Source organism: Labrus bergylta, chromosome 13 (assembly GCF_963930695.1).
Source record: "Labrus bergylta chromosome 13, fLabBer1.1, whole genome shotgun sequence".
NCBI classification, from domain to species: Eukaryota; Metazoa; Chordata; class Actinopteri; order Labriformes; family Labridae; genus Labrus; species Labrus bergylta.
The window spans coordinates 18,430,756-18,443,068 of NC_089207.1; the positions used below are offsets into that span (position 1 = coordinate 18,430,756).

General features: G+C 40.2%; 2 protein-coding genes across 2 annotated transcripts; one reads left to right on the plus strand and one right to left on the minus strand.

Moving 5' to 3' along the window:
- The first annotated feature begins 3,157 nt into the window (after nt 1-3,157).
- On the plus strand, nt 3,158-8,250 carry asnsd1 (asparagine synthetase domain containing 1). Its single transcript, XM_029277205.2, has 6 exons — nt 3,158-3,362; nt 3,586-3,639; nt 4,802-4,877; nt 5,411-6,884; nt 7,039-7,220; nt 7,799-8,250. Exons 4-6 carry the CDS (start codon nt 5,475-5,477, stop codon nt 8,043-8,045), a joined length of 1,839 nt encoding a protein of 612 aa, XP_029133038.2. The 5' UTR covers nt 3,158-3,362; nt 3,586-3,639; nt 4,802-4,877; nt 5,411-5,474; the 3' UTR covers nt 8,046-8,250.
- On the minus strand, nt 8,045-11,909 carry zgc:136439 (uncharacterized protein LOC678627 homolog). The gene is made up of 8 exons (XM_020633240.3): nt 11,590-11,909; nt 10,637-10,726; nt 10,430-10,509; nt 9,554-9,669; nt 9,331-9,428; nt 8,734-8,802; nt 8,573-8,631; nt 8,045-8,360 (listed from the first exon to the last, which is right to left on the minus strand). The coding sequence occupies exons 1-8, from the start codon at nt 11,779-11,781 to the stop codon at nt 8,243-8,245; spliced, it is 822 nt and encodes a 273-aa protein (XP_020488896.2). The 5' UTR covers nt 11,782-11,909; the 3' UTR covers nt 8,045-8,242.
- Nucleotides 11,910-12,313: the final 404 nt, after the last annotated feature.

The following is a 12,313-nucleotide window of genomic DNA, read 5'->3' on the forward strand; positions in this document are numbered from 1 at the left end:
CATTCAACCAAGTGCTAGGAATGACTTAAAACATCCCTTGGTTAGGGTTTGAAAATTACAGAGGGTTAAAGGGACATGGACTGAAAAAATAACTTTCTGGTGTTTACCAGAAATTGACCTGTGCTCCGGAGAAATTTAACATGCTCACAAGAAAGTTTTACATGTGCACATGAAACTCTTTGAGATATCTCTGGCTCATATGAGAATGCAGACATGCAGAGAAGGGTTGAGCCGCTGTGATGAGGACTAAAGCCTCTGTACATGAGGTACATGATATAACCACTGGGCTATACAGTGCATCAGTGTATCTTGTGTCAAGACAGTTTCTGATGCGCACGATAGGCACATAGTTTTCTGTGTGCACCTGAAACTTTTTTTCTTCTTCCCATGTCCCCTTAGAGACTATGTAAGAATGTATATTTGTGTCAGTTTAGTCAAAAGTCTTTAGCATTTTTCATGTCATTGCGTTTTGTTAATGTAGGCCTACATGATTTGAGTAACCCTCACACTTCAGATAAAAAAGGGTCTCGTTGACTTGCATTTTGACAGTCCATCGCACCTGACCCCAACAACAAGCACAGGTTTTACTCTCTTGGCTTACATCAAACTTTTCAGACGATTTAACACATTGTGCCACCACATTTTGCTTTGCTAAGAAGTTGTGGTCAGTTAATTTATATCTGTTACAATCATATCTTTCCCTGTTACAAAATTCAGTGAAATAGTCCTTTCAATTAAAATTACAAAATTGTCTCTGCTGGCAATAAGCCTCATATTGTGTCCAGGCATGACTAGGAATCATTTTACTCATCCATGTCTGTGTAAGAAAGCCTATAAGCTTGTTTGTCACAATTTCAAAATACCTTTAAGAGTTTTACTATTTTTGCTTCAGCAAGATCTTTAAAAAATACTTAAAACGTATCCACAAAGCACGGTGAGTGAGAAAATGTGTGGTTTGGTTTTGTAACAAAAGTCGTTATAGCCTGTAGGCCTACATAGCCTATCGGGTTTTGTTTTTGTTTTTACAGTGACGTTCTATATATAGCTGTATATAAAGGCCCAGCCTACTGTATGCCAGAACCCAAATTTTGCATGTCTACTTTAAATCTTCATTGTTTTATCTTTGCTCATACAGATGTTAAAAGTGGATTTCTGACCAAAGACAACATGAAGGCCTCCTCTCTACAGTCTCTACTGCCACCAACAAGAAGATACGCTCATATTTTGAGCCCAGTGTTGACAATAGGCACTTCTGGCCCTTTGTGATCTATTCAAGGATATCAGAGCGCTCTCATCTGTTTGAAAGTTTGCACACACTGAGCCGGTACAAACAGATTACCAGCCGCACCATTAGTGGGCCGGTGTGTCAGCCGTGGACTACCTGTCATCAGTGGTCAGACGACTCCTGTGTCATTTTGCGGCAATATGACCAGCGGGTATGTCTGCCCCTGACGGGATCCCTTTTCAGTCGTGCTGGGTAACAACAAGAAGTGTTTACGTGGGCTAAATTTATACTTCCAGGACAAAAATATGAGAATGACTTACCTCATGTGGCCTAACACTTACAAGCCAGGGCTAAAGAAGAGAAAGACTCCATGCAATCTTAACTGCAGGGCAGTGCGTCTGAGGCTGGATCAAGTTATTCATCTATTCTTCATGCAGGGATTGTGTTCTTTTTGTGTTTTTTTGTGCTGGGCTTTTACACCTTGTTGCATCAGAGCTAGAAGGTGCTAGTCGGCTACAGCTCTATTGACAACAAGCCTAAATAACTGAGGAGGGGCTCATGAGGTGTCCCAAGATTGTATGACACTGGACACAGCAAGATTACAAAACATCTTAGTAACCAAGACACTCTTAAAAAAAGACGTCAAAATTGTTATCTGTTCCCATTTTTGGAACAGCTCTGTGGTCTTTGTTGAAAACCACCACCACCTGAGGTCTAGGACGTGTGCCCAACAGAGAACGATAAACATCAAAGGTCATTGTCTGACTGTGACGACCTGGCCACCTTTCCCAAAAGGATAGCCCTTGTTTCCAGGGAATGAAGTGGTAAACATCTGGCAGCTGTTTCAGATCAATACAACATAGACGTTCAAACCAACGTGAGATCATACACAGATGTGTTTGTCTGGCACAACTGGAGGTTTCAAAGGTTGCCTGACCCCCAGCTGGAGCAAGATGAACAAATTGTGTCATCCAGGTATTTCTCGTAACGAGCTGTTGACCTCTGCAAGGAAGGCAAATCTATATCTAGATTCTAACATATATCTTTCGGCTAAGGTATAATATACCATATTATTTAATACCATAGATTGTATACACTAAGTTGAAGTGTCTTAAACATGCATTCTTTATGATGCCCAGCAGGGGGAGACACTAATGATTGCAAAAGTAGTCCACTTATAGGCACCCAGAAAGTAAAATGACTATGCTTCTTTGGAAAGCTTTGTGAATATTAAATACCTAAACTTAATAAACATAATAAACATAAACAACAAGATAAATTTAGTGTAATTACTTTATATTTGAAGGGCTGCAGTAGCTCAGTCTGTGAGGACCTGGGTTGGGAACCGGAGGGTCGCCCGCTCAAGTCCCATTGCAGGCCAAATCTGGAAATTGGTCTCGTAGCTGGAGAGGAGCCAGTTCACTTTCTAAGCACTGCCGAGATGCCCATGAGCAAGGCACCAAACCTCCTACCACCCCCACCCCCCCCACCAGTCCAGCAGCGCTCGCTACCTCTCCCCTCACTCTCCATAAATGCATAGCCATAGAATATTGTTTATGCATGTGTGTATTTCAGCCTGTGTGTGTGTAGCATGTTCAACAACAGAATGTAAAATTGATAATTGAAAATAAAGTAGGCTATATCTACATTCCATTTAAAGGTTTTTATTCAAGTTCAACTTTAGAGACAGCTTACAGTATGCATTAAAAAAATAATTTTGTTAGACATTTGCCAGGTCCGACAAATAAAAAAAGACAGACAAAAAAAACAGGCAGAAAACAACAACAAAAAACAAACAAACAAGCAAAAAGAACAATCAGAACCAAATAAAAAGCACATAGGAGGTCACTTAGCGAAATATTAGACACATTTAATAAAGTGTATTTCAACCTCCCACCTCTAGGAGGCAGTAAGGAGACAATCTGACAGAGCTCACTCGCACACCACGCGGAAGAGCTTTCAGACCTTCACAACACCAACATGTGAACATCTGCTAACTTCTACTACATTTGTATCAATTCTGATTTCTAAACTGTGTTTTTCAATTTGTCCTTTGACCAAAATGTCTTCAAAAAGCCGGGATAACGACGATAACTTTGAAGGACAGTCTGAACTCAAGGAGGAGCTGAACAAAAAGGTAACATTAGTTAGGATAATATAATAAAATATAGCCTAATAATATAACAGTACAAATATGAGCTTGTCAACATGTAGCGAATAATGGGATAGTTACATCGGGATGTAATTCAATAAGAAATACGTCAAATTGTAAATATACGGACATTCTCACCTGTAATTTCACCTTTATCTGGCTATTAAAATAGATAAATGAAAACATTAAATTGCTAATCTACTTGCAGATCAAGGAGCAGAAGGTCGTGGTGGACGAGCTTTCAAATCTGAGGAAAACGAGGGTAAGTACAGTGTTAAAGAAAAGCTAAAGTCTACGTGACACCGACTTTAACCCTTTATTTATTCGTTTATTTATTTAAATGTGATCATGCCCGGTGTTTCGCTTTAAAGAGTGACTGTGTTAACTGGTACCTTCCGGCCGAGTTCGTGACTGTGGTTGGTTGTCATGGTTGCAAAAGACAATGAAGTCGAAAAGTGTCATAGTCAGTGGTGGACATAGTAGCCCACACAACTTCATGACTTGAGTCAAATATGACTCCAATATAGGTGAGAGTTTCTCAGTGACATTATTACCAGAGTTAGTACTGGACTGGAAAAGTTGCTTTTTAAAAATACTCAAGTACGCAAACTTAAAGAAAAATGTCAGAACATTGTTGTATTTTCACAATGCATGTATGCAGTCAGGAATACATGGGTGTCCAGTCTGCTACATTTACATTTATTGAACGCACATGATACAGATTTGCAGATTTGCAGCTCCAAAATAAAAAGAACAATGACAGGAACAACCAAAAACACCTGATGAGCTGATGGCAAAATGTCAGCCAGGCTTTACACAGAAAGAAAACATTCGCATTTCAAACACGGGCTTTATGATATGACCATGGATGATCGGGTGGAGAATAGTTGCCATCATTACCACCACTCAATGAACTGTCTTTTCTCAGTGCCGTTTGCTCTGCGTTATCTCTGTGTTTGTTCTACGTTAAACCATGGGAACGTGTTAACCTGGTCACTCTATATACTGCCCTGCAAAGGCAAAAGGCAGTAACTTCAACTTTTCAAAAATGAGTTTTTGTCATTTTTGTGTGATTTGTGTTGTTTTTTAAAGAAAATAGTAGGTTGTATTTGCCTTAACTTTCAAAAGCCCTCGAGAAAACAAGGCAGAGGCAAAGATTTTTATGAACATTAATAACCTCATTAAAAGACAAAGAATTGCCACATTTCCAATGTTCTACCTGCAACTCATTTGGCTTCGCAACAAAAATACCCTAAAGTCATTTTTCTCAGTTCTACACTCTGGCGAGTTAAGGTCTCTTGCCTTTGTAGGGCAGTATATATCACTCTTTTAAGTGTAACACCGGTAAACTTTGAAGAGAATCGTGCTTTTTGGTGTGAGAACAACATGCATTAACGTACATTTTGTCTGTAATTTCCCCCCAGAAAGTCTACGTCCAGCAGAGGAACAGCAACATCTTCTTTGTAGCTGACAGAGGTCAGACACTGAGTTCAAGCAAAAGTAAGTTCAGAGCTTCAAACTGGAGTAAATAAACATTATTGGGGTTGATAAGTGAATCAAAGAAAGCTGTTTCAAATTGATCATAAAGCATTGTATAATCACAGAAGAGTAACGGGGTCGGTCAGGAGAGAAAGATTTTTATTGTGCACTATAAGAACAGGTCGTCAGGAGAGATGAAGGATTGTTGTGGATAAAACTTTGTCTGCTCCCTGCTGCTCTCTGTATTTGGCTTGATAGATAGATAGAAAGATAGATGCAGTACTTTATTTATCCTCAAGGGGAAATCACTTTGTAATAGCAGCTTCATCAACATTCAACAAATACAAAACTAAAAGCCAAACTTGTAAAAGATTAATTTGTTTGTATCTGAATTCTGTTTCTTCTAAGTGTTGTTTTTATTGTAATTTAAATGACATTGGCTGTAAACAAAAATCCTATTTCCTCCGGGGATCAACAAAGTAATCATCCATCTAATCTAAATATTCTTCAGTGTGTCGTAGATAAACATTGAGGATGTTATTTTCTGTTTCCAGGGGAACTGGATAACCTGAAGAAGGAGCTGCAGGATTTGTAAGACTTCACCACTTGACCACCACAATGTGTGGTATATTCTGCCTGCTGAGTCTATCACCTGCTCAGTTTGAGCGCGACAAAAAGATTTATGAACATTTAAAGAGAAGAGGGCCTGACTCCAGCCAGGATCTTACAGTAAGAGGTACACATTCCTGCTATCACTGTCTGTTCTCTGCCCATGTTCTTCACATGAGAGGTATTCTCACCACTCAGCCGGTTCAAGACAGCGCTGGAAATGTCCTCCTGTGGAACGGGGAGATTTTTGGAGGTGTCCCTGTGAAGCCAGAGGAAAACGACACTGCTGTTATCGCTCAGCGTCTTTCATCCTGCAACAGTCCCTCAGAGGTTGTGTCAGTTTTGTCCACTATACGCGGACCATGGGGGTTTGTTTACTACCAGAGGGCTGCGGACTGCCTCTGGTTTGGCAGAGACTTCTTTGGTAGGCGGAGTCTGCTGTGGAAATTTGATGAGAGCATAAACGCCTTGACTCTGACCTCTGTTGCATCCTACAGTTCTGGACTTGATCAGTCTGCTTGGCGAGAGGTCCCAGCAGCTGGTGTGTACAGGATCGATCTGAAGGCAGCCACAGAAGCTGGTTCAGTGATGTTCGAGGTTTTTCCCTGGGCTCATGGAGGAAATCATCCCGACTCGGGCTGCAGTGACACTATATTGGAGTCTGTGCCAAGCTGCTGCAGTGCTGTGATGAACGAAGCAGGCCTGGTGCTCACCTCACCTGTGTGCCCTCTTAATACATCCATCCCAGAGTCAATAAATGAAGAAGAAATTCATTCAGACTCATGTATTAAGGATTTGGAGCAGCTGCTTGCCAGCAAAGAGAAACAACACGAGGTGAACGGTCTTATAGATGTTCTCAGCGAGGCGATACGACGACGTGTTCAGGCTCTGCCTTTCAGGATTCAGGATGATCCCCCTCCCACTTATGACCACGCTCGTGTTGCTGTCCTTTTCTCAGGAGGAATCGATTCAATGATCCTAGCTGTGTTAGCTGATCGTCACATACCTGCTCATGAACCAATAGACCTTCTGAATGTAGCGTTCAAACTGCAGGAGCCAAAGAAGCAGAAAGAGTCTGCAAAGAAACCCAAAAAGCACAACAACAAACCCACACACGATAAACCTGGTGCTGAGTCACAAACATCCGGCCCCTTTGACGTTCCAGACAGAATTACAGGAAGAGCTGGTCTCAAGGAATTACAAGACTTGAACCCTGAAAGACGGTGGAATTTTGTTGAAGTCAATGTAACGCAGGAGGAGCTGCAGGAAATGCGACAGGAGCGCGTGTGTCATCTGGTGTATCCACTGGATACGGTGCTGGATGACAGCATTGGATGTGCTGTGTGGTTTGCATCCAGAGGGAAAGGGTTCATCTCCGAGGACGAGGACGACCAGAAGCCCTTCACATCGCCAGCAAAGGTGAAGAACAGACATCAGACATTAGACTTTAAAAAGTCCAAATCTACTGATTCTTATTTCTAAAAAATATATAATAGCTGTTGATATGTTTCACAATCCTCCACTTCCATACTGAAGCTTTTCAGCTTTTCTGTGTCGCTCCTTCATCCTGCAGGTGATTTTAACAGGAATTGGAGCAGACGAGCAGCTCGCCGGTTACTCCAGACACAGAGTCCGATTTAAAACATCGGGACACGAGGGACTGATCCAGGAGCTGGCCATGGAGCTGGGCAGGATCTCTTCCAGGAATCTGGGTCGAGACGACCGAGTGATCGGCGACCATGGGAAAGAGGCGAGGTAAGTCTGTCTGAGGTGCAGAGTTAAGAGTTAATAAATCTTCAAAAGGTTAAAACATTTACATCCCTATCAGAGATTCACTATGGGGCAAGTTGTTATGTTTTCATTCAGTATATATTTTTTTGATGAGGATTCTGTATTCCTTGAGGACTAACATGTGTTGAGTGCTCTGTCCTGCTCTGACTGTGAAGTCAATCAAAAAGTGCATTGTTTGCATCAATGTTTGCTTGCGTCCAGCCCTGCAGAGCTGGGGTGAATTGCTTTGAACTGCAAAACTTGATGGATCTGATTGCTCTTCATTTTCATTCATGAAAATATGATCAACACTTTCTGTGAATAATGTAGCTACGGCTGTCATTTTTCAAATCAAGTTGCTGTCAGAGGTTATAAGCTGTTCTTTTTAAAAGTTGTTTGGTAGTTGATTTAGCTTTGTCCCCTTATTACTGAAGATATTTGGTGAATCTTCTGAAAATATATAAATAAAAGAAGCTAAGCGCACTCTGCTCATTACATTGAGTTATCCTCACCTCCATTATCAAGAGTAGGATTTCTGACTTATGTAACTCTGGGCTCTGCAGGTTTCCGTACTTGGACGAGGACGTGGTGAGCTTCTTGAATTCTCTCCCCGTGTGGGAAAAGGCCGATCTGACGCTTCCTCGAGGTGTCGGGGAGAAACTCCTCCTGAGATTGACAGCGAGGCAGCTCGGTCTCGGCCAATCAGCCGTCCTGCCTAAGAGAGCCATGCAGTTCGGCTCCCGCATCGCAAAGATGGAGGATAAACGCGAGAAGGCCTCGGACAAATGCACAAGACTGCTGACAGGGTAGACTGTATGAAAATCATTTTAATAGAAAATGTTCATTATAAAATCACATCAAAAATAATATTAAAAGGTATATTTACAGGTGTAATTCTTGATTTATTATTTCAGATTTTTTTTTTTTACTAGGACCAAGATTTCATATTTGATTGGGGTTATCTAAACTTTTCTTTTTCTCAAGGTGAAATAAATATGGCAGATTTTCTACACCATGTAAGAGTCGACATCTTGTTTTTCTTTGAAGTAAAGGTCACATTCGATATAGGAGGGCAGGTTTCCGACATCAAAACGCCCAGAGATCTCATGAATGTAAACAGGTTTCCTGAAAGGAGAAGAAAAACAAACAGGTCCATGTTTATTAAGAAACACTCTGATTTATAAATACTGTTCATGTTAGCTGAGTATCTTCATCATTGAGCACATGCAGACGACAAGAACAGGGAGTGTCACAAAGCAGGATTAGAGAATCATTTGTACGACTTTGTTGAGGACGATGTGGAGCTGAAGGAAACTCAAAGGTCCTCCAGAATCTACCTGGAAATGAGCCACGACACAAAGATTCCCGGAGCATCTTTCTCCTCAATAGGAGCCTCCTGTAAATAAAAACAGTGTGCATAATAGTTAACAAACAAAAAAAACACAGCATTTACTCTTAATTCTCATAATGTGTCAGACATTTGAGTTATTTATTTGACCTTCTTTTCCTCCATGAAGGTGTCCAGCAGGGGAAGGCTTTTCTTAGAAAACACATAGAAACAGGGACACTGAAAGTCAAGAGAGAGATTAGAAATGAAATGTAAATGCTGTTTAAATACATTCAGAGTAAATGTTGGGTGTCATCATTTGATGATCATTCCTGTAGCCCTTTTGCTTTTTTAAACACCTTTATGTGTACTGTGAATGATGGATGAGCTGACACTGACTTGATTCTGTTGGTGACAATATTGAATATTCTGCTTCTAATAGTGTTATATCAGGCCAATACAGGTTTACAATCTGTAGACCTGATGTGGATGTACACACCCTCCGATTTAAGCCGATTGTCCGGACTTTAACCTTTGTATTCATTTCAAAATAAAAACAAGATAACTAAACGACACAGACAGTATTTCTTACTTTACTAATACAATCAGAGGCCATTATTTTGCCACTAAAGAAATCACTGAGACAGAGAATCTGGTGTGCAGGTCTTTCATCACTAAGCTCATGTATTTCAAGAGGATATGTATCGTACAATTTGAAGGTCGATCAACTCTTTTTTTTATTTTATTCGGTGTTTATTTTGAACTCACAGCTCTCCTCGACTTTGTCTCAGAAGGAAGAGGTTTCTCCTTCATGCACAGGACGCGCAGATCACCGTCCACTTCCAAAATCCCATATTTACGAGTTTCTGTCCGGACACACAACACAGAAGGGATTTTGAGCAAGAGGCCGGACACTACATTGGACACTTCAGGATTTCACAAAGGTGCACGTAGAAGGTTTATTTCTTCAGTAGATTCTGAAAAGACTCACCCTCTTCTTTGCACTGATAAGACAGCACCAGACAGTCGTCCTCACACTTGGCTAGTAGGTCAGAAAATCTCTTCTTTACTTCACCGAGGCTGAAGTCTTCTTTAAAGAGTGTGTCGCTGTGAAACATAGAAAGGGTTCTATTCATTAGACAGAAACTGATTTTCATTTTGCTCCTATTGAAGGGTTTAAGATGTTTAAGATTTTGCAGTACAAATGACGAACTGGTTCAGAAAGTTTAAGAAGTGCTCCAGCTGTTGCTTCACCTGTGAGCAGGCTGTGATGGCTGCAACTTATGATGATCTGAACAAAGTAAGTCCACTTAAATAGCTTGTTTTTGCCACTGACTAGCCAACATTTCTGTCTCACATATTAGAAATGATGTTTATGAAACCAGACTCCATTGATGTATACTACTCTCATCCAAACCACCAGACTCCGTTGATAGAAAACTGTCATTTCCACACAGAGAATACGAGTTGCTTGTCTACCACTGCCTCAATTTGTAAGTTTTCAATTCAAGGTATCAGTAGACCAGCAGCACCTGCAAGGTGAAACTAGTGTTTCATCAACTGAGTGTGGTTGCTTTAAAGAGGGCATTGTAATGAATGTTGATTACCGTATGTACGCTATTTCTCTGCAGAGATCCTGTGCATAATGTCCACAGACACTTCTTATATCAGTATGATCCCACCAGTGGCAAATACCTGCACATTTACAGGATGTTATTTGATCGAGCACATTTGATCGAGCCTTTTCTGGGCTGCAGGCTGAAGCAATGCAATGCTACACTTTTTGTACCCGTCAGTCATTTAGCATCAACATATGCAACAATAGGTCGATATTTTACAACAGGAGTTCCCAACAGCTCTAACATACCCTCCAATAACAACCACATGGTCTTTGATGTTGAAGTGCGTTACTGCCAGTTGCAGACAGGCCACAGCACCAAGACGCTCCTGTTCACATAAGAAAGTTACTTCAATTAGAGTTTGACTACTGAAAAGAAAAGTTCAGTATAAGACGTGGCCCCCTCAGATGTATCTTATTAATTAACAATACATTTAAACACAAATTTTATTTTACATCGTTGCTTTTTGTCCCATCGCTGAGAATCTTGACGTTTGTGAAATGTGAGGCCCACTCTTCAAACGCCGCGTGGTACAGAGCGTTTGTCTATAAAGAGAAAAACAGGAGCGTCAGTCTCAGTTCAGGTTTATATAAAGGGATGACTAACAGCCTTGATGAAATTTCAAATGTATATCATATCAAGCATGGGTCAAACATATCTAACTGTGACTGAATTCCAAACTCCAGAAGATGTACTACTTGAATAGCAGTTAAGAAAATGTTATTTTGCCCTTAAAAACATTTTCTCTCAACTCATCATCCTCTTGTTACATTTTTTTTTTAACAATAAGTCAAAAGGAAAATCTGAAAATGGGCATTTAAGTGTAATGTTTGTAAGACTTATTAGTTGATTATTATTTCCATTGTTGATGCATTAACATGTAACAAGAAGACACGTTTCTGTAACAAAAAGTAAAGCACAAGACCGGCAGATTTTGTATTAATTATAGGTTATAAGATTGTGTTTAGAATTATCTGTCTATAGGAGAGAAAAAGGAAACGGAAAAAAAGAGGAAGAGGAAGAGGAGGCAGACATGATGGAGATGAAAGTTGTTTGGAGCCCCCCCCCCCATACATTTTTACCCAGGGCCCCAACAGACTCAAGAATCACACCTGCTCCTTATATACCTGTCCTTTAATATTCATATAGTGTACTATGCTTTATAATAACCCAAGTAAATGAAAGACTACTACTTTGAAAACTAAAATAAACTGTTAGGATACTGTTTTTTACCATTATCATTTCTAATCTGATCTTTTCTGTGGAAACTCTTAATGTGATAATCAACTAGAAACTAACTTTTTCATTAATGGAGTCAAAAGTTTTTTTTTTCTTCCATTTGCACAATATGATGCAAGTACCTCAAATTGTACATTTCACCTTTGACACGCTGTGCTCTTTTACTTACAACAACATAAATGCCGTCCACACACCCAGAGGAGGTCAGAGCATTGACCCAGTGTGATATCAGAGCACATCGTCCCACCGGCAGCAGCGGTTTGGCAACACCGGCCAGGTGAGCGAACCTCCCGCTGCTGTCTGCCACCACATCCCGCTGCAGCCTGGTACCGTACCCGGCGGCGAGAATTACAGCTTTCATTTAGAACTGAGAGAAACTCTGCTAAGTTTCACCTGAAAGCAGGTAGCAGACTTGCTTACAGAACAGCGGAGGACAGAAAACTACTGTCAGAAAACTAGTACACAGTCCACGGAATAGATTCAGATAATCTCGCGATAGTTTTCCGGTTTCGCGAGATCAGCGGAATATAGCAGCTTCCTGTTATTTTCCTAAATAAAAGTTGTTGTGTAAATGATTATATTAATTAAAAAATATTCATAAAATGATTTGCATGATTAAAGATCAGTATTAGTTTTTCGACATAAAAAAAAGCCAATTGTTTGTCCTTTTGGTAAATAAAAATGATATGTTTTATATTAAATCATACAAGTGAAATTAATTGTATGCATCTGTAACAAGTTGTTTAAGAATAAAAGATTGACTGCAACTCCTCACTGTGTGCTCTCTAATATTTTTGGAGTGTGAATACTTGTATCCTTTCTAAGAGCCTAATTGTGGTTTGTGTGTACTATAAAATATGTAACTGAGACTAAAATAACCAGGAATATCAAGA